This window comes from Hesperophylax consimilis, chromosome 25 (genome assembly GCF_061612785.1).
Source record: "Hesperophylax consimilis isolate HC1 chromosome 25, BYU_Hcon_1.0, whole genome shotgun sequence".
Classification (NCBI taxonomy): domain Eukaryota; kingdom Metazoa; phylum Arthropoda; class Insecta; order Trichoptera; family Limnephilidae; genus Hesperophylax; species Hesperophylax consimilis.
The window spans coordinates 6,812,014-6,835,802 of record NC_142860.1 but is presented as its reverse complement, the minus strand read 5'-3'; the positions used below and the strand labels follow the sequence as shown (position 1 = coordinate 6,835,802).

At 31.3% G+C, this 23,789-nt stretch overlaps 1 protein-coding gene across 1 annotated transcript; it reads right to left on the bottom strand.

The window, feature by feature from the left end:
- Positions 1-11,441: 11,441 nt before the first annotated feature.
- On the bottom strand, positions 11,442-13,990 carry LOC149411477 (uncharacterized). The gene is made up of 4 exons (XM_089646867.1): positions 13,323-13,990; positions 12,662-12,823; positions 12,332-12,430; positions 11,442-11,664 (listed from the first exon to the last, which is right to left on the bottom strand). The coding sequence occupies exons 1-4, from the start codon at positions 13,483-13,485 to the stop codon at positions 11,558-11,560; spliced, it is 531 nt and encodes a 176-aa protein (XP_089502993.1). The 5' UTR covers positions 13,486-13,990; the 3' UTR covers positions 11,442-11,557.
- Between the last annotated feature and the right edge of the window lie 9,799 nt (positions 13,991-23,789).

Below are 23,789 nucleotides of genomic sequence, written 5' to 3'. Positions count from 1 at the left end.
CTCCTAGCTGGACCATTCTAATTTCCCTTCCTAAATATCCTTATTCTATCATTTGGTTACAGTAATCAAATTATCTTGGCGGCCAGGATTTCAATTTCCAGTAAAAGTTTTACTTTGGTCAAGTTTATTTTTTCGTCGGCATGCAAATGGGCCCAATTTCATTGCATTGTTTTACAAAGATGACCTTCTCCAGTGGGTTCTTTATCTATGGGATGCGATAATGCTTTTTGTATTGAATTGTATTGTATTTTACCATTTTTCTACATTATGTGTGTAATTCGAGATTTCTGGTTCAGATATGTAATCGGCCGGTGGAAGCTGTAATTGATGAATCGGCTAAAATCATAAATAATAACTATGATAAGGAAAAGAAACTAGTGTAAGTGTATGCGCACTATATCACGTGCTGTACCGAATTCGAGAAGCCATATTGTCCACCAATACGAGTATGACAGCTGCCCATTACTCGGATGAAGGAATTTCCCAAGATAAATGACAAGGCGGTTGAGTTCAATAGAGGGCGATGGAACATGGAATCAATTCTATTTTGCTGACAAAATCTTGAAGTTTAATAAAGGCTAGTGAACAGTAGATCTTGCGTCCAAAATTGTGTGTTTATAATTTTCTCTTATTTAAAAAATCAAAACCAAAATTTCATCAGAAATCGTAAGATTTGTAAGTACGAATATGCAATGAAATACCCACCTACTCAATTATGAATCATTTAATATTTTAAATAAAAATTTAAATAAAGGAGCCATAATATCTATTACCTGATCCGGACATGTGCACCGAATGCCAAGCACACGTGTACCAAAGAAGGTTCTAACAGGACACCCGGGAGGCAAACGAAAGGCGGGCAGACCTAGGCTGAGATGGGAGGACGATATCAGGAAAGATGCCAGAGGACTACTCCATGTTGCAGATTGGAAGACGACGGCCGAGGACAGAGGGCGGTGGAGGCTCATGTTAAAGGAGGCCAAGGCTCGAAATGGGCTGTAGCGCCATTGAAGAAGAAGAAAAAGAATATCTATTACCTATCCCACAATTATTTTTATCTCTTCGGGCAGGTAGGTACTTACGATAGTAGTGAATAACTGCGAATAAGAATGTCCAAATAAACAAACGATTCCATGTTTGAAAAAATAATCTTTACTGATTCCCTAAAAAGTCACCATAATGAACTCGATAAGGAACATACAAACAGATTTACAGAAAGACGAAATGCAAAATGGTCGAGTTAAAACGGGACTTCACCACAATTATGAAGTACCAAGAAAAATAATTTAAAAATGGGAGACACTGACCCTTCAAATCTGGTCAATAAAAGTCAGTAGCTTGTAGTATGCAAATGGAAAGGTGATGTTACTTTTTTCGGACGTTTTTCCATTAGTCCTCGTAACCAGATTTCAGAAGCAAACAGTTTCTGATGTGATATATGTAACAATAACTCTAATTTATTTCAAAGCTTAGCAAGGTAATGGCAATTCGAACTGAAATGACTTGTATCAACTTATAAATGATAGACAGAAAAGTATTGCTAATTTCATGAACCCTAGAATTACAATTCGAGAGTTGTTGCTGCTTCGAAAATCTCTAAAAAGTATAAAATTATATAGCTATCCGCGTATGTCTTTGCGCTTAGTTTTCCTAAACTACGTAACGGATTTAGATATGGTTTTCTTTATCATTTAAAGAATTTCTCCCGAAAGGTTTATATATATAAAACATGCATATTATATTCATAAAAGTAGAAAAAAGTTGATGTTTTGTAACCAACTGGTAAAAAAAATAGTTTCGGGCGCTCACATTGCTAACTCTGGCTAAACCTTATGAGATACATAATAATAATTTCAGTCGGTTTCCGATTTTTATTATTTTTTTTCCATGAACCACCTGATTACCACAGTAACACTTTCCTTTTTAACAATTACCAGAGACGAAGAAAACCTTTTGTGCAAATTGACTATTATAATATCTCACTTTCACCGAACGAAAAAGAAGAAGAACCAAATTTTGGCGTAAAAAACGTCCATGATGGTAAATTTCACTCCCAATAAAAATCAACTATACCAGGAACTAACTCACGATAATCTGTCATTCACAGAATTAACACACGGTATAAAGGTGTCTCGTAAAAACATTCTACAATATAAGGGCGCAAGTAGAAAGGAAAAGATCGATCGGCAAGTGATTGATGGAATACGTCACGAAGCTGACTTAGATGGACCACCCTTATTATCCCGGGAAAGGCACCGTTAACATTGTTTTTTTTTCAGCGAACAAGAACGTAAAAATATGGTTCGAAAAACAATTTTAGGTGCACATACACACATTCTTACCATTGTCAAAATTTATTAATAATTTTATCACCATTTGTGTTACGATACATGTACAACATTATATTATTGTTTTTATATTTTATTATTTATGTTAGCACCATAATACGGAAAATGGCCTAGTTTTGGGTATAAATAATAAATAAAATGGTAAAAAAAATTTTTTAAACCCTTATATCATAAATCAATGTGGCAGTCCTGCATTTGATATTATCCATATTTACTTAATATTGTTTACATTACTTTTTGAAGTGAAACTTCTTTACGCGCGTTATGCATTTTCGAGGACCGGAGTAAAACCGACTCATGACCGTCACAAAAAACCGTGATCATTTCGCTATAGGAGCCTAGCTAATATTATATACCTAGTTTAGGTCACCCTCCAAACTCAGCTTCGCGGTCTAGAGGCAGAGCACTCCACTATCGTCGTTGTAATGTTTTTAAAGAAATAAAGAAATTGAATTGAATTGAATTGAAAAATTGAATTGAATTAAAGAACCGAGGTTCGATCCCCGCTTTAACAATTTTTTTTTTCTTTTTGTGATTTTTTTAATACGAGGAAAAGTGATAAAATGCTCTCGTGCTGCGACTTTTAGATATTTTGACTATATGATATTTTGGTCGAAATATAGCTTACAAATCGAGCCGGTAGAGTCGCTCGGTATTTTGATTAATTATTTTTATTTTGAATCATTAAAATTACTAATCAAGGCCAATAACGCGACTAATTACCCTCGCAGACGTGCGTGACAAGTTTTTTTAGTAAAAAACACAGCCGTAAGTGAGTTTTTCAAAATTTAGAAATGTTTTTCAAATTCAGACTCCATACAGGTATGAGACTGTTAAAACACGATAGATCTTTTCCAAAACGGACAAATATACGGAAATATTTTGAAAAACGACAGATATGACTTCACACTGCCGATATATTTTCGATTCGACCCTATACAGGGTGTCCGGAAACTCGTAGTACAAGCGGGAAACTGGTGAATCTACATCACATTTGGAGTCGATTTTGTAGTATATTTTTTTTTATTTGAGCTTTCGTTATCGAGTAAATCGAGTTTGAAGTTGATTTTTTTTTTTTTCAAATTCAAAATCAAATTCAAAATCAAATTCTTATAAATTATTACTGAAGATCAAAGTACCCAACTAATTAAAACTATTTGAAAGTAAAACAAATGAAGAAACTCGGATTTGAAGCATTATTTTGAAATCACCCTTCATTTAACCCGGTGTAATCATAAAATATTTCTGCTCTGCAGGGTTAAAACATCTGTTATTCAACCCTAAACACCAGAAAAAACTTTAACCCTAAAATAGCCGAAAAAAATTTTTTTTTGGTTTTTTTTTTTTTTTGAAAATGCTCAAATCAAAAAACTTTATGTTTTTTTGGGTTTCCCATGTGGTGTAGATTCTCCAGTTTCCCGCTTGTACTACGAGTTTCCGGACACCGTGTATAAAGCGTTAACGAGACGTTATGTGATATTATTCATTTGCCGTGTTTGAAAACGAAAATTTGTCAAGTCAATTGAGGAGTACACTTTATATACGCGGTTCTCGTCGCGCGAGATACCTCTCCTCGCGGTCTCGAGGCAGAGCGTTCGACACACTCGTTATGCAGGACCCGGGTTCGAATCCCATATTTTTATAACTTTTATATTTTTTTATCACATGCTACTTATAAATATGTCAATAGACAGAAAAAAAGAGAGAATGAAATGAAAAGAGAGAGAGAAGAATACTAAAAGTTTCACTTCCGTCGTGCGTAGGCTTGCCACAAACTGTATTTTTTTATTATTATTTACTTAATAATTATCTACTAATTATTATTTACTTAATTTTCTCGTTATTATACACTTAATTGCACATATTATTATTTAGGTACTTTATTGCATATATATATTTTTTTACTTACTGTAATGTATTTTAATTCCGACTAATCTTCCTTATGCAAATAAGTTGTGGGAGACTTCCATGATATTATAAACGGTTCGTCGAGATTACAAAGATGTTTTTTTGCGATTAGAATTACAAAAGTACTGTTGCCGGACTGACGTCTATTCTATTGAGTTATTCTGTCGAGAGTGACTCCCTAATGAAGTCGCCTACTTACGGTCGGCTAGGTTCGGAAACTTGTCGGAACCATTCGGATTTTGGTGTGTGCGCGCACCGCAGCTGAAACTAGCGCTACCTATCGTAAAATGCAAAAATTAACTTAATTTCCACATAACACTCACTATTATTTAACTATTATTATATACTTATGATAACTTGTTGGTATTTACCTATTTCAATTTTTATTTGTTAACTGTTATTTATGAAAATAATTACTCATACCATACCGCTTGTCATAGTCAGTATGGTCACCCTGTGATTTTGGGTGATAAGAAAATACTGGTACTTTGTAATACTTATTTATTTAATAAAATGTTATTGTTGAAAACTTTAAACGTACTACCAAGCTGTAATTTTAGTTTGAGTAACTGTAGTGTTTATGTTTGTAATAATTGTAGGTTTATATTTTCAATGTTACATCAAATTCAAGTTAATTGTAAAGCTGCACATCACGACACAGGAATTTGCTAGTGAGATGAGCGGCTTAGGATTTTATTTCGATATACTATTTTTTCAACAAATAAATAAATATAGAACACTGAAAAACTAACGAGATAAAAAAGAAGATGTCTTTTGTAGGTGTTACTGGTCTGCTCGAGGTACGGTAAAATTTGCTTACTTTTTATGAAATTGTTGGAACTTTTGAAAATATCGCCTACTTTACTATTCCAAATTAACACAATTTTACTAGCTTTTAGATAGGTTAGTATAAAACGCGACCGCATGAACCTAAAATAACTTAACCTGTGGGTTTTGAATTGTGTTTGGTGAATAATTTTGGGCCGTGAACTATCCTCGCGGTGATTTTAATTGTGGTCTGTGAATTGTACTCGGTGAATTGTATTCGGTGAATTGCAGGCCATGAATTTATTGAATACCAGATTCATAGATCTGTAGTTCAAAACCTGGAAGACGTATAAAATATATTTTCGAAATTTTGAAATATGATGAAAGTTCAACATTAAAACAACTGAAACTAAACTTATAGTTTTTCTATTTCCGAACCTTCCTCCTACTCATCTCCTTCCATTTTACAATTCAGCTTCATCCAAAATGAGAGTGCCAACTTCCCACTGAATCCGAGTAGCTGAGACTATTAATAAATACATACTGTAAGTATCTTTATTTTTATATTTTTGACCAAATAAATTTGCGATTTGAACCATTGTGCTTCGTTTCCATGGCAAAAAACGCCAAGCGATGTTAAAGTGTCACATCGAATCTCTGGCGTCTTGTTTGGAGCGTTTGGCAAAGGATCAATAATAACAATGACATGATGTAGATGATTTTTAAGGGGAGCGTTATTACAGTATGCAAATTTATACATTTCGTGGGTTTTTGGATATTGTTTTCGGAAATTCAAAATATTTATGAAGCGATTTAAAATTTAATGGAGATGCGCTTTTTTTAGCAACATTTAAAATATTTGGGTAGATTTCCTTGTGACTTGATGATGGTCTACCTACGCTAGGAGAGGGCATCGGTAGAAACATAAAAATGTCTTTCTAAATTTGAATAAAAATTTAAATATATTGATATATTAGCAGGATTATAAAAAAAACCATTATTTTGCACGGTTGTGATATGTGCACAGTACAATACAACAAAACAAATAGTATATACAACATTTAACAATTATTACTTTCCTAAAGTTAATTTAATATTTTTCAAAAATTACAAGATTTTTTTCCTTATTTTCTTTTTACTTTTATCTTTAGTATCTATTCTTTTCATACCTAATATCTGTTCTAGTTTCTTATGTGTTCAAGGAAGCAAAAAAACCTAAGCTTTCCTGAAAAGTTGATTTAAAAAATATTGTAAAACCATTTTTTGACCCTTGTAAGTTCCTCATCCTCTTAAAAAAGTATATAATCATACAAATGGACGTAATCTTAATGTAAACCAAAACTTTTTATTGTATATAATATGTCATTTGTATCATAAAGATCAAAATATATATCCAGTATGTCAAATATTTGATTTTAAATTTTAATGGTAGTCCAACATGATTTATGGAAGAAGAAAAAACAAAATTTTGTAGAATGAATAATAAAACATAAGGGAAAAGGACATGTTATGGTAAAACGAAAATTGTTAAAATAAATTTGATTATAGAAATAATATAAGAAAAAAAATTGAACTGATTGACACAAGAATGCCCTAGTGAGATGTGCAGATTATGTTTTATTTGTTAAAAACTATTTTTTGAAAAAATAAATTAATATTTTAAAGAAAATAGAATATAAAGTAAAAATATTTAAAGTAGGATTAAAATAGATGCTAATCTTTACTTGGCATTTGAAAGGATCATTATTTATTAGATGTTTAATTTATTTCAGTTATTAAAGTTAAATATGTTTTTTTTTTTAGATACGTAAGGTTAACACATATTGTGTATGTGTCTGTCACACTATAGATATCATATGTCGAGACAGGCTAGTTAAAAATATTTCATATTAAAAATGAAATAATTATTTTATAAAAAATGAGAAACAAACAGAACGATGATGAAACAATTTAAAGAAATTAAATATTTTAAGTCTGGTACGTATGATATGTTTCCTTGTAATGTCTCATATGTGGTATGTATATTCAGTTATTATTGGGTTGTGTATGGTGTGTGTATGTTCGTGAGTGTTTGTGTACATGTATGCACATTGAACAGCTTAAAATATTATTGATATAATGTCACTTTTAAATTTGGGCAGTGAATCCGAAAAAATGTAGATCTTAAAGAAAAGACAAATTTTATTAAATGTATGAAGAGCACTCTTAACTGAGGAATTAGAAGCTGCATTTGTTTTGTAATTACCCGTGTAAAATAGGGCTCATGGTCTCAAAGAGATATATATATATATATATATATATATATATATATATATATATATATATATATATATATATATATATTTATATCGGACAACACTTATTGGAACATCTTTGAGTAAACCACCTTTCTTGATCATCCTTTCACATGTGATATATAACGCTATAAATTACGTGGCAACATGTTTTTTTGTGAAATAAATTTAAAATGTGGTCAGCTATTATATATACAGCTATTTTATGCATATGCTCACAAAATTTTCATCATTAAATCATGAACGCATGTTGATCTTTTTTATGAAAGCACTTACTTGATATGCAATGTTGCCAAATCTTTTGTCCTTCTGTCGAGCTTCTGTTTGGACGGACTTGAACAGATTTATTTGTTGGTTGAATATTCGAAAATACGTAATGCATTGGAACGTTTGGCGCGAATATTTAAAATTGCGGGTTTATTTAAAAGTAAAGTTATACAATCAAAACTTATTTATATTACGTTTACAGTTGAATTAATTATTTTAAAATTAGTTTTGTAGAACAGGCTTTTATAAGATATTCTATCTTTTTAATAGCATTAATTTATTATTTGAAAATGTAGATTGATTTACAATTAAAATACCAAAGTTCAATAATATTAGTATTGTGTTTACAGTATTATTGGAAGTATATTTTATAAAATCTGATTTATTTGAGTTGTTTTCTTTCCTTTTATTATAAAATACCTATTATATGATTTTCAGAAAACGATTTTTGTACACAATATTTGTGCTGGTGTATAATAATAACTATTAATACATATTTTGTATTAATAGTTCTTCATTTTTGTTAATTTTATAACCTTAAATATAAAAGTTACAAATCAATGTACACCATAATATGTATGTATAGTTGTAATGTGTAAACTTTCCTAAATAAAGATATTATTATTATTTTTTAGTGGAATAAATCTTTGATTTTTTTTTTACATTTACTCCACACAAGAGGCCCTGAGGATAATAATTTCCCTCAGGGCCTATGTCATCTTTGAAGATGCTGTGTGGAGGGTCTTTTTGAGGAGAGGAAGGAGTGAACATGTGTCTTGAAGAGACCCATGTCATATGAGGGAGGAAACACAGAGGCCGGAAATTTGATCCAGAGCCGAGCCGTTGAACACCGAAACGAGTCGTAGAAACGACCCGTTCTCATGCGACTAATGTTAACCGTGTACATATGTTGGGCATGCATTTGGCGTGTTTCCCGACTATGCTCCGGTGCTGAAGGGATTAATGATGCTAGTTCCTCGGAGCATCTTCCATAGAAATACCGGTAGAACAAGCATATGCTCTAAAAATTGCAATCCGTTTGTTAAGATGGGAGAATCTATCAAACAGACCGCCCGTTTCTGCACAGAGTCGAGGGTTTTTTCAGGTATTTTCGGGCTTCACACCAGAGGTGGCTGCCAAATCCAACCGTGGGGCGCCCTTGTGATTTGTACAGGGTTAGCAGTTGTGTACTATTCAAGTATTTGCGGGCCCTGTACAGTACGCCCTCATTAACCTCAATTAATTGAAATATTCAGAACTGTTTTATAGTGAATTGTTTTATAGTGAATACCTCACAAGAGTCCCAACTGCTCCCGTCTAGAGCCAGTGAGAATATGGCATCCCCAATTGGGGGATGTTGTGTGGCTGAGGGTAAGTGGGGAAGGGAAAGAGGAAGGTGGGGAAGTACCTGGCTATTCAGATCTAGTCACTAAACACGGCTAAACCCATTTGGAGCAACGTTTCAATTCTGAATGGTGGTCTTACACCAGGGCGATACTGGTAGTATCTTCCACTCTGGAACGTGCCGCAAATATACTATATATTATTTTAATTAATTAATTGTGAAATAACACAAATTAATCAAATAAAATTTATTTGCGCACGCCGGGTTCGAACCCGCGACCTTCGAACTAGTTATGTTACTGAGCCATTTTTTTGTTTGTTTAACAATAGCTCCACACAGGAAGCCCTGAGGAAAATATTTTCCCTCAGGCCTATGTCATCTTTGAAGATGCTGTGTGGAGGGTATTTTAAAGGAAGGGAAGGAGAGGAAGGATAAGGGGTGGGTGGGTGGGGTCTGTGGGTCCAGGAGTGACGGACGTATGAATCCATCCCTCCCACTGCGGTGCAAGACGATGTTCCCAAAGAGTTCTGCCTGAAAGGTTTCCCTCAACCTGTCTCTCCGGCCTTCCACGTAGCTGGAGGACACATCCACCGCCAAGACCCGAGCAAACCTCACCCCATGAACCCGGGCACAGTCACCAAACCACTTGGGATGACCTATGGCAGAGGTGTAGTTATCCAATAAATGGTTCCCGGGGTGGCAGTACCAAATTGTAAATAGATTAGAAGATACTTTCCTGAATGGTCGCCATTCCCCATGGGGTTACCAGTCACGTCTTCCACTCTGGAATGTACCCGGCAGTAGCTGTAGTATAATCTACCATAGCCACATATTGCACAAGTCTTGTGTTTTAATAAAATTTTGCACAAATTCATTGTTTGGTAAAATAAAAACAAATTTGAAAAAATTCACATTTTAATTTATTTATTTTCAGACATTTTTAAAAACTTTCATTAGGAAATTCAACAGAACTAAAACAAACTTTAAAACTAATTAAGTAATGATTTTTACATAATTGCAGTTTAAAAAATATACAATACGTTATACAAAACTGCCATTATCAGAGTTTAACAAAATATATAATAGCAAAATCGAGAGAAACAAAACATACTTAAAAAATAATGAAGTAATGATTTTTACATAATTTCAGTTTAAAATAATATGGAAAACGTCATACCAAACTGACATTATCAGATATTAACAAAATATATAATAGCAAAATCGATTGAAATAAAACATACTTAAAAAATAATTAATTAATGATTTTTACATAATTTCAGTTTAAAATAATATGGAAAACGTCATACCAAACTGACATTATCAGAGTTTAACAAAATAGAGAAATAAATCACACTTAAAAAAAAATTGCATTCATTTTCAACTAATTAATTTTCCTTATTTAGTAAAATCCTTATTTAACAACATCCCCATTAAAGAATGCCTTAAAATAATTGAAAATATCCTAGAACAATCTAATGTCAACCCAATAATAAGAAAAGAGTTATTCCAGCTCATAAAATTTGCATACAAACAAATTATTTTCTTTTTAATGATACATATTTTGAGCAATTGGACGGACTTCCCATGGGATCCCCTTTAAGCCCACTTCTAGCGGAGATATTTATGGATCATATTGAAAATATTATTCTAAAGTCTCCCTTAGCTAAATATATAATATACTATGTCAGATATGTAGACGATATCTTAATATGTTGGAAAGGCACCAACCGTCAATTAGATATCTTTATTAATTGGGCCAACACTGTTAATAATAAAATCTGCTTCACAGTCGAACATGAGATCAAAGGTAAAATATTTTTTTTAGATCTAACAATTGGAAAGAATAATAATAAACATACTTTTGAAATATTTAGAAAACCAACTTTTACAGACACTACAATAAATGCAAATTCAACTCATCCTTCAGAACAGCCAGAAAATGCAAATTCAACTCATCCTTTAGAAACAGAGGTAATTATCTTTAAAATGTACAAAAAGTACGTTACCTGAGAAAAATCCACATGATCGTGTTAGAGTACTAAAATCATCTTCTATATTATTATGCCCAGACAATTCTGAAATTTCAGAATCTCTAAGAAACTCAAATATTTCATGTATTTAAAAATGAAAATATTGCAAAAATAGCAATGTCTGACCCATTAATATGTTCATATGGGTCTTTATTATTAAGTAATCACACGGAACACCATTTGAATACACATATAACATCGAAGATGAGGGATTTAGCCAAGGTGTATATAGTTATTAAAGAACAGAAACCTTCAATTTCAACCTTTGATTTAGCGTTTGACCCTGTGCATTTTGATGTTTTTATTAAAGCCGTACAAATAAATAGTGGTTACGATGAAATTACAGGTTCTGTAAAAATTCCTAGCATGTCTCAACGACTTTGTACGGCTATAAAAGATTGTACAAAGTCGTTGAGACATGCTAGGATTTTTTACAGAACCTGTAATTTCATCGTAACCACTATTTATTTGTACGGCTTTAATAAAAACATCAAAATGCACAGGGTCAAACGCTAAATCAAAGGTTGAAATTGAAGGTATGTTCGTTACCAGTTTAGTACAATATGGACATGAGTTTTTACGGTCATGCACTCGTGCTCATTTACTAGTAGAAATAGTGCTTCGAGTTGTAGTCGATGACACTTCGATTGCCTCCTGCTTCTCTAAATGATGTTGCTCATCATCGGCGTTGGAAATTTTCATATCTAAAAAGTAACAATACATTATTTAGCTTTCTTTAAACTTAATTAGTAAAACCTCAAATTATAAGAAAGCAGTCATTGTTGAATGAAACACTAGTATATATTGAATTATTTCGCGGATAAGCGATAAGCCGCCATAGCTCAGTGGTCAGAGCTGTCGACCGGAAATCGAGGGGACACGGGTTCGAGTCCCGTTGGCGTTATGTAAATCTCAATTATTTGTACCTATATTTTGTTAACTCGGATATTTTCTTATATTATTTTGTATAACATATATTTATCATATAAGATATAAGATCTGTATAATTAAAAAAATATATAAATAAATAAAGATGTACATTATTATCTGTAAAAGCCCTATGGGCGTTTAAATAAATAAATAAATAAATAAATAAAGTATCTTTTATCAGGAGATTTTTCAATGTGGATGAGTGTTTCAGGCGAATAATTATTGCTTTTAAAATAATTATAATTAAATTAAATTATTTAATTAAATGAAGACAATATTAGCATCACTCAATCTAAAATCTGAAACAGAAAAGATACGGTCACATCTGGGACTCGCACCGGACCTTCGGCTTTCTGGGCCGCACCTCTGACCATATAATAATCAAATTATATGTTACGTATTGATTGTTTCAAGAGTATTAAACATGTTTTCTGTAGATACCTGATTCTATCGAAGAAGTAACGTTGTTCGGTTTGTATAGTGAATCATCATCTTCGGACGTCGGCGGACTCCTTTCTAACATTACTTCAGTTTTGGTTTCTAAAATAAAGCATAATATATTATATATTTATCCAATAATAATATCTCAATGTAGTAAGTAAGTCATGTGCACAAATATGAAACCTAACCTAATATAATGACAAAACAACAGACTAATTAAGCATTTGCAACGGAATATTTAATTAGCAGCATTTCTGATATTACCTATAACAATTTACTATAAGCTAAGGTAGCTCTGTAATATTTCAGATTATTATCAGTGAATATTACCTGAATCTGAGGAAGTTTCATGGTTAATTTCTTCGCCCAGTATGCTCTGCATATTGCTGATGATTAAACTTTGTCCTTTGGAAATTAGCGAAAAGGGTGAAGACGAGATCATGTCGTCAGTACTGTTTATTGATGTACGTAAATCACTGGTTCTTGGAACATCTATAAAATATCAAGAACAAACACATTGAAACATACATATATGTACCTGCAGTTTTCTGTTTTTGCAAATTTTATTTCCACAAAGGAATTTGTTTAATTTGAATATGAACAAATTAATGGGTGATTATCCGACGTGTAAAACTTCGTTTTAACTTAATTATTTTAAGAAACAACTGTTTGAAAACAAAACATGCTTTTAAATGCATATTTTAGTATAGGAATATGGCTTTAGTTTGATTTGACATTTTTACCACAAGTTGTTAGGTTAGCTTTTTTGAATTTTGTTAATACATAATATATATCTATTATTCAAAATAATTTTACTGCTTGGGTTCTCAAAAAAGAAAGAAAAAAATCATGACCTATATAATAAAATACGGTAATTATTCTGTACTCATTTGATAAGCATAGATTAAAATTGTTAATATTATATTTATTATATTAATTCTATATTTTACAATTTAGGTTATTACCTATTTAGAAATATGTAATAGCTTACCGTATTTAAAATCCATTTCGCAAAGCTGAAAGATTTTATTAAATCTCCTTCGTAATAAAGCTAATAAAACGCAAAAACAAATCAACCTGTCAACTGATTCGTGATATACGAACATTGAATAACGGTAATATTTAATATTATCTGTTAGCCAGTTACAAGTCATTAAGTGTTTCAGAAAACTAACCTGAAGCTAGCTTCAAATGGACCAATACAAACAAACCAGCCTTGTGCTAGCAAACAACATCATTCGATAATGGGCTCTAAATAATATAACTTTAGAGGTTAATTTTGCATACAATTCTTGAGCCTTATAGTTCCTTTCGAATATTGTTTAGACCAATACGCAATGTCGTACGATAATAAGCTCTAAATAATATTACTTTAGAGGCTATTTTTGCATACAATTGTTAAAACATTTAATTACTTTAGAAAATTATTTGTACACCTGCGTTTGACACAAATAACGATGGCAACGTCGCTTTTTGAGATCAATGAAGTTAGTTTAACATACGATAGAAATAATTAACAAAGTCAGGTTGAATATCTGAGATAAAATCGCATATAGGAGCATATCTAATGCTCACGAAAATCGCACTTGTCACATCAAATTGAGTTGAAAATGCCACTGATCTCGTCTCGCCGAGACGATTAAAATGGCATTTAAATCTCAATTTGTCGATGATCAAGTAAGTGCTCAATGATCAAGTAAGTCGAAATGATCCAATAGTTCCGGTTATTTGCAGACGCTAAGATGTACAAAGTGCCGTATCATAAACCTATATATATATATATATATATATATATATATATTTATATATATATAAATATATATTTTTATATATTAACTCCACACAGGAGGCCCTGAAGAAAATAATTTCCCTCAGAGCCTATGTCATCTTTGGGGATGCTGTGTGGAGGGTCTTTTTGCGGAGAGGAAGGAGTGAACATGGGTCTTGAAGAGTCCCATGTTGTAGGAGGGAGGAAACACAGAGGCCGGCAGCTCTATATTAAAATTAATTATGGACAGATTCGGTACAGTCGAAGTTATCGTTTAAAATTGTATGTATAAACGTTAAATCAGCTACTACTCACATTTGATGCAAAGATTTTAATAAAAATTCAAAGTTATGGTTAAATTGGATATTCTAAAATTATTATTTGTTAGGAGCAGTTAGACTATGGCATCCCCAATAAGGGTATATTGTGAGGCTGGAGGTGGCGGGAGCAAAAAGAGATAGAGAAGAAAAAGGTGAGGAAGTACCTGGATTTTCAGATCTGGTCACCAAACACGGCCAAATTTCAATGTTTCGATTTGGTGGCCTTATACCAGAGTGATACTGAGAGTATTTTCAACTCTGGAACGTGCCGTAAGTATATTAAGTATCGCCATTTTTGGTAGTTGCTAAAGGATTTTTTGAAGAGGCTTAAGAGGAAACTACAAGCGAAAAATGTGTATATTATTGGTATACCTTATATTGTAGGCAATAGGCATTAAAATCGCTTGACAGACGGAGTCTAGAAACGTTCGATTTCAAGCACAATGAATGGTTTTTATTTATTTTGTAAATCATTTTATAAGAAAGTAAAAAAGTTAATCAAATGAAACTGTCACAGATAATCTTAGCTATAGTACTGTATTTTCTTTAGTTGTTTCCTTTACGCGTTCATACATTTCTATTGAAAGAAATATTTTTTTAGTAGTTTACATTTATATTTTTTATTGAGTAATTGATTTTTTTTATTTGTATTCTAATTCGTTATAAGAATTAATCAAAAAAATGATTTAAAATTAAGTTTCGCCTGAAAGAGATCCTAGGTTCACTCGTCTGAGAATATCATGTTGCATATGGGATCCATTTGGATGACATCAATCTCCCAATGAATGTATTAAAAATATAAAAAAGCCGTTAAACAATTAATATACATACTAGTAATCCTTGAGATTTTGAATTTATGTGGGCATGGTTTAAATATGATAATATTCATTGGAATCATTCATGTAAAGACCAACATATTCTACGTTTGATCCCTGGGGTTCGTTCACCGAATCAACATTTAATGCAGTAAGTTAAATCGCCCTGACACAAAAAAAATCATGTACCTATATGGTAGTTCCGCAAGCTGAGTCAGCAAACAAAATTAAATTAATCACACATCAAACTTGAACTCCCCCCGCAGTCGTTTGACAGATAAATTATATTTTAAGGCGCGCCGATTGGCCGGCGTACCTAAGCGAGGGTGGTTTGGAATCTACCTCCCCGTTTCCGTTAGAACAAATTCAAAGTTTAGCTCGGATTAGCTCACGGTGGATTCAGTGGAAATTTCAAACTTGTGGAAATGGGAGAGAAAGTTTACGTACGCCATGTGGAAAGTGGACTAGTTATTGCCATTATTATTCGTGTCACACTCATATTTTACCTGTCATCGTTACATGTATTATTTAGATTTTACATCTTGTTTCGCCCATTATTTTACCCTAATTAAATCATAGTCTCTTTGATAGTAAATTATTATACTAGTAAAGCAATGAAAATATTGGGCTTCATTACTAGAATATCTAAAGATTTCAAAAATATCCCTACATTAAAATTACTTTATACAACTCTAGTCAGAAGTCAATTAGAATATAATTCGTCTATATGGAACCCTTCCTACAAAAACCATGCAAACTCCATTGAAAGAATCGAACACAAATTTCTCAGAACAATTAACTTCAAATTAGGAATTCCCTCTGACGACATTGATTACGATTCATTATTTCAATTAATGCATCTCTTATCGTTAAAACATAGAAGAATACTTATTGATCTAATTTTTTTATTTAAAATAATCAATCACCAGTTTGACTCCCCTGAATTAACTTCGTTGATAAACTACCATGTTTCCTGTAGACCAACTAGACTCAAGTCATCTTATTATTGCAACAATACTGGAACTAACGCAGATCAAAATTCAATAATCCATCGCTTGCACAGATTATTTCATCATCGATCACGTTGATTGTCTATTATCATATAAAAGATGCATAAAAAAAATTGTCGAGTAATACCATACCATCATAATGATTATGTACTTCAGATTAAAAACTACTAGTACTCGATAGGTAGAAGCTGATATCAGTACATTATATATCATAGTCTTCATAGGTACTATGTAAAACTTTATCGGACTGTCAAGCAGTGTCGCACATTATTATTACACACGCGATTCTCCCGGTAGATTTACGTAATTTATTACTTATGTTTCCTTTTCATATTATAAAAGTATATATTTTATTCCTTTCATTTTCTAATAGTATATACCTATCTAATATCTTTTATTTTATTTTTTACAAACTCTTAATGCTTTTTAGACATTTTATAAGCACTTCATTTTTCCTTGTACTACTTTTTTTGTACATTATTACATATAATTTCTTACTTTGACTTATTACTATACTACAGATTGCTACTTATATTATATTTATATCTCTTTTTTTCATACTTTTAACCTTACTTACTTTTTACTGATTATACCATTATACTTACATTGATATTGTTGCATTCCTTATGTTCCTGTACTATTCTCTGTAAATTAGTATGTGAATGGCACATGTTGTGCCGTATATGTGAAATAAATAAATATCGGCGTATTAAAAGACCAACATCCAGAATTGAAACCTTGCTAGAAATGGCATTAGCCTTTTTTTGTGAACGAATCTAAATAGCAAGGTGCTTCCCAATCTTCCCTTTTTCCATCTCCTTCCCCTCTCCATTACCTTCAGCCTCACAATGCTGGTTCCAGATGGTTGATTCTTGTGCAGTTTTAAATAAAAAATCTAATTATGGCGTATTTTTAATTGCAAATGCATGCTTTTTTTAAATTTATTCATACTTCATGGTGATTAACGATAGGTACTTGTCTAGCTAGGAAGTTCTGTATTGAGAGCAGGGGCAGATTAAAATACAATATTACAAGATGAATTTAAAACACAATATAACAAGATCACTCATCACAATTTCAAACACAATATTACAAGACGACTCACCACAGTTTAAAACACAATATTACAAGATGACTCATCAGGGTTTAAAACAGAATATTACGAGATGGCTCATTACAGTATAAAACACAATATTACAATACGACTTATCAGAGTTTAAAACCCAATATTACAAACCGACTCATCACAGTTTAAAACACAATATTACAAGATGGCTCATTACAGTTTAAAACACAATATTACAAGACGACTCATCACACTTTAAAACACAATATTATAAGATGACTCATCACGGTTTAAAACAAAATATTACAAGATGGCTCATTACAGTTTAAAACACAATATTACAATACGACTCATCAGAGTTTAAAACCCAATATTACAAAACGACTCATCACAGTTTAAAACACAATATTACAAGATGACTCATCAAAGTTTAAAACACATAATTACAAGATGGCTCATTAGAGTTTAGAACACAATATTACAAGGTACACAATATTACAAACTAATCACGGTTTAAAACAAAATATTACAAGATGGCTCATTACAGTTTAAAACAAAATATTACAAAATCACTCATCACAGTTTTAAACAAAATATTAAAAGATGGCTCATCACGGCTTAAAAGAAAATATTACAAAATGACTCATCACAGTTTAAAACAAAATATTACAATATGACTCACCACAGTTTAAATGACAGTTTAAAAATTGACTCATCACAGTTTAAAACACAATATTAAAAGATGACTTCTCACAGTTTACAGCAAAATATTAAAATCAAAACAGAAAGTCTATCAACATCATAGTTTACAACAGAATATTACAAAAAAAATAAGACCATCGATAGACCGTAGCCTAATACTTAGTCGAGTACATAGACTTACCGGGAGCATTACTTCAAAGTGATGCTATAGATGTGAAGATAATCTTCATGCGTACCAAGTAAAACTGTTGAAATATTGGCTTTGTTTTCGAGGAGCATGTCATAAAAACGGCATTCAATCCAAATTTAAAAAGCTTTTGGATTTTATGTCAAATCAAACAATAAGCTCTAACAAAGTCTAGACTAGTTCTTAGAAAAACCTCTCCGAAACACATTATGACTTTTATAGGATAACACGAAAGCACTTTAAAAAATCTGTTTTACTTTTGTTCCAAAATTCCGATTGATCTTCATAATAAAGTTACAAATTTACAATTTAAAAATGGCTTATAAATTTTGTTTTTGATCTAATTTTCTTAAATTAATATCAATGTAAATGAAAGAGACATGGAATGAAGAAAATTAACGAATTGTCATTGAATTAATAAATTTAATAAACATGTACTTATTAACTCTCATATTATAAACAATAGCTTTAAGACAAGAGTTTTCCCGAGCACGTATAAGAAAACCATAATCTCTCCAATATAAGTCCGGTAGCCCGGAGGTCATTTCTAATTATAGACCCATTTCACTCTTATCTAATTATTGAAAAAATTGCCAAAAAAAGACTAACTGCATTCTTAAAAAAAAACTCGATTATAAATGAAAATCAATTCGGTTTCACAGAGGGAAAAAGTACCCAAGATACCATTGCAAAAATTTCATCTAGTATTCAGATTACCCTGGACAAATCAAATAAATGTATAGGAATTTTTATTGACTTAAAGAAAGCTTTTGACAGCATTTCCCAAGAAAGACTTATATTAAAATTAAAAGAAAATGGCATTGACCACTTAGCCCTTAAATGGATAGAAAGATACTTAACAGAGAGACCTCAAATTGTAAAATTGAACCAAACTTTTAGTACACCACTAACAAGTACATTTGGCATTCCTCAAGGCACGGTCCTCCTACCATTACTATTTCTAATGTATGTAAATGAAATTTTCCAACAGAAAATCAGAGGTGAATTAATCTCTTATGCTGATGATACTGTTTTATTAATAAAAGTTCAAACATGGGAACTAGTTCAAAAAACTTGCAAATGAATGTATTAATATCTTAAAATCATGGTTTGATAATAACCTACTCACACTTAATGCCAAAAAAACAACATATGTATTATTTTCACTACAAAAAATACGTAAAAACAAAGTAAATATCATAATCCATGATGAAAATTGTGACAATTTCAACTGTAAACTACTCTCTCTTCTGAAATTAAATATTTTGGTGTGATCATCGATGAAAATCTGAAATGGAAAAGCCATATTACGGAGTTAGTAAAGAGAATAAGGAAATGTAAATATATATATTTGTTAGATTAAGAAATATTTTAAATGTGAAAATACTAAAAAATATATATTATGCTCTTGTCCACTCCCTGCTTATTTTCGGAATCATAGGTTGGGGAGGATCTTATAAAAACAACCTAAACTCAGAAAAAGTCTTGCAAAAAATTATTATAAAGGTAATACTTAAAAAAAACTCTACTTTCCCAACAAAATTGCTATTTAAATTATTTCCAGTACCAAATATTGATGATATATTTAAGTAAACTTCCATTATAAAAATGTGTAAAGAAAAAAATAACACAGAATATCAAGAATTTAACAAACACACGAGAAATGGAAATCAATTTATTACGCCAATCTTTAAAACAACTCAAATGCAAAACCATTATATTTACCAAGCCATAAAGAACAAATAAATAAAATCAAACTTTTTTTCCAAAAAAATTTATATTAAAAAAAATAAAATATACGAGTATATATATATATATATATATATACATATATATATATAGATATATATCCCGCTATATATATATTTTACACATAACATAATATTATAACATTGAATCTAAGTAAGAATCGTGGCTCCCTTATCAGGCACAAGAGCTCCTCTTTTCTGATAAGGTATACATGACCAATTATGAACCTTAATATTATATTTTGCAAAATATGTATGTATTAATGTAACCCATATGATCTATATTAAAATAGTAAAAAAATAATAAAAAATGTTTAGTACGTTATTTTACTATACACCTGAAAAGTAAATAAAGTAATTTCAGTTGTGCATACGTAACATTTCGGATATTTAAACTAAAAATATAATCAAAATTACGTTAATTCTTATTAAAAAATAGTACCACTTTTTTCTTTCTTTTGGTGAAATTTTTCAAATATTTTCGAATAAAGCACGTGGCCTCGTGACATCGTGAATTATATTGTATTTTATAAAATAAAAAATAAAAAAATATTTAAAAAAAAAAATATCTATATACATATATATATAAAATGAAAAGGAAACTTAGCTTTTATTAATCTTAATCTATTAAGAGAAATCATTTTTATTATTTGTAAAAGCAGATAATTTTTTTTGATAGTTTTTTGGTAGGTTTCGAAGGCTCGTATCGTTAATATTGTTTATTTTATATGTAATACCTACAGTTTATTTTATATGTAAAACAGCTGTTAAAATATTTGTTTTTTTTTCTATATTTCCATCCATATTTTTTATTTTTATATTTATATAATTTACACTATATGAATTTTTTACGGTCTCGAAAATAAAAATTAAAAAAAAATTCAATTTTTTTAAAACAAAAATATAGTGGGTCCTTCAGGAAATCAGTATTTAGAAAATAAATATTTTAGTAAGAGGTTTTGCAGTGCAAAAATTCGGGTTATTATAGGTTTTTCATCATAAAACTGATGAAAAACCTATAAAATATATTTATATATTTTTTTTTATTTTTTATTATCAATATAAAGTTTTTTTACAGGTTTTTTTTTTCGAAGTCTGTCTCACTAGGATAAACCTGTGTCGAGACAGACGTCAATAATACACCTATACATTGCTAAGATAACACAATTTCCGTGTTTCAGATTATTTTTCAGTTAATTTACCTTAATTTAATTTCAGAAACCTAATTTTGTTTTTCTAAATATTAAATTTGTCTAGAAGGATTGTACAAATGTTCATTAAAAATACCAAACAGTTTTCTCATAAACAGACCATGTTCGCAAAAACACTATTTCTCGACACCGTGCGACGTTATAATAATAGAGGCGCTGTAGAAAACTCAAAGCGGCAAGCAAAAAGTACGTCAATTGTAGTGCGTTTTATTTAATTAAACTGTCACGCGTCACGTTAGTTCATGCTACTTCTTACTTCTGATAATTCTTAATAAGTGCCAAAATGCCCTCGTGTGCGATGAGAAAGTGTTTTAACTACTCGGCAAATACAAGTAAAAGCCAAAAAATACCATTTAATTCATAAATACATGCAAATGACTTTTTTCAATTATTACAAAACGTTTGTTCCATTTTATGGGTCGTAAAGAAAATCCAAGGCCGACTAAAGTAGAGATCTGAGCCAAATTATCAAAGTCAGTGCTATCGCCAACTAAACTTCACAGTTTAAAATAGTATGATAACTCGGTTTATTTATATGTTTGCGATAAAACAACATATAAATCAGTAGTAATAGTGAGTATAAACAAGAATCGCTGTCATTTTCAAACTATCTTTGCTCTATTATGACACGGCACTGACTTATCACTTGACATCTCAAAATCAAGCTTTTAACTCTAGTCGGCCTTGACTACGAAGACTCCGTCTGGTCCGATCGTTTATTTCGTTCATGCACTATATATATTTTTGTAATTTTTTTATATATTTTTTAATGTTTATCTTTTGAAGAGAAATGCTAGAAGTAAGAATTTGCTTGAAACAAGAGAGTTGCATGCCATTTTTTTAAATTTAATTTTGTGAGACACGTCTAGATATTGTAACGTCATTGCTTGTAGCACTTTCTTTCTAAAATAATCAATCAATTTAATTTACCTTTGTCTAATTTGAAAAAATTGAGACCTCCTAGATTAGACATAAATATATACAGTGATTGTGTTTCGTGACGGTGAACGCTTTTTTCGCTCCAACCAATAAGGAGGCTAGGATTCAAATTTTAATGGTTTGAATCTGCGCAGTGTTGCTTTGAGTATCGAATCTAGCCGCCCGCGCCGGTGCCGTAGCTATAACGTCATCTAATGACAGTTATCAAAACACCATACCGATAAAAGAACCGATGTGTGAATTCGAATGTCATCCGGAGTTATAATTAATGCAATTTTCTATGAGTACCTGTGAATACCTCTACCAGACGAGCGCTGCCAAAATCCCAACCAACTCTTCCGTAAGTCACATTTGCGAATACCTATATTTTTGGTTCAGCAAACAGAGCATTAATTAACATAGGCACATACTTGCCTAGATTATAACCCTTATATTGTAACCCATGTGTCGATAATCTACGCGAATATCGCACAGACTAAATCTATTACATCTCCAAGGTTATCTCAATCTCATAATAAAAACTCCGGCTTTAATAAAACACTTTGAACTTTATAATGACATATTGACAATGGGCTCCGAAATCTTGATTAGCAGAATAATCTGGACCCTGACCTTGCCACTTTATTTATTATACTATTATTATCGTCAACAAACGCCATGTAGCACAGTGTGAGCACTTACATTAATATTAAGGATAACACAGAATCCATGCAGCAAGTGTTAAATCTGAAACCGTGAGATACCAGTAAAGAATTTTATTTTAATGGTAATTAAACGAATCTTTTTCCGAGATAGAAAAACGAGAAATTTTCTGACCGTGAATATATAAAATAACACTAAAAATAACTATTTTATGTGCAAAACTATTTAAAAAAGGAGAATAAAAATTCTTTGAATAATCCGGGGATGGCAAAAAAAATAAATTTTAAATGTATTAATTGAAAGGCCCAAGAATTTGTTTAATCCATCCTACCCCCATATTACTTCATACCGCTTGGCTATAGAATATGGAGACCCAAAACCACCCTTGTATTCGGACCGATTTATTAATTTTTTTAATTAAAACACACAATGGAGATTTAATAAAACAACCCTCGTCATGTGGTTTTTTCAATGTGATACATCGGGAGGTGGTGTGCGAAGGGGTGTGTTAAAAAGGTCGTGAACAAGGACAAAATCAGAAGGATTTTTTTGTGATTATTCAAAAATAGAATATACACGGGGGCTTCGAAAAAAACCCTTCTTGGGTATTTTGTTTATGTGAATACCGCACAGGAGTCCCAACTGCTCCCATCCGTCTGGAGCCAGTGATAATAAGGCGTTCCTTGTTGGGGTATGTTGTGAGGCTGAAGGTAGGGTGAAGGAGAACCTAGCTATACAGATTTAGTCAAAAAACTTAACTAAATCCGTTTCAACCAATATTTCAATTCTGATTGGTGGTATTTACCAGGGCATTACACAGAGTATCTTGCGGTCTGGAAACTGCAGTAAATGTACAATATTATTATTAATGAAATAAAATTTACTTGCGCATTCCGGGTTTTGAACCAGCGACTTCCAAATTCGAATTCTAGAGCCCCTAGAACCCCTCAAAAATAGAAGGCGTCATGCAAAAGTGTATGTTGATTGTTCACAAATTAAAAAATATATTTGAAAACTTGATTCATTGATGCTTTACTTAGCTCTCTAAAT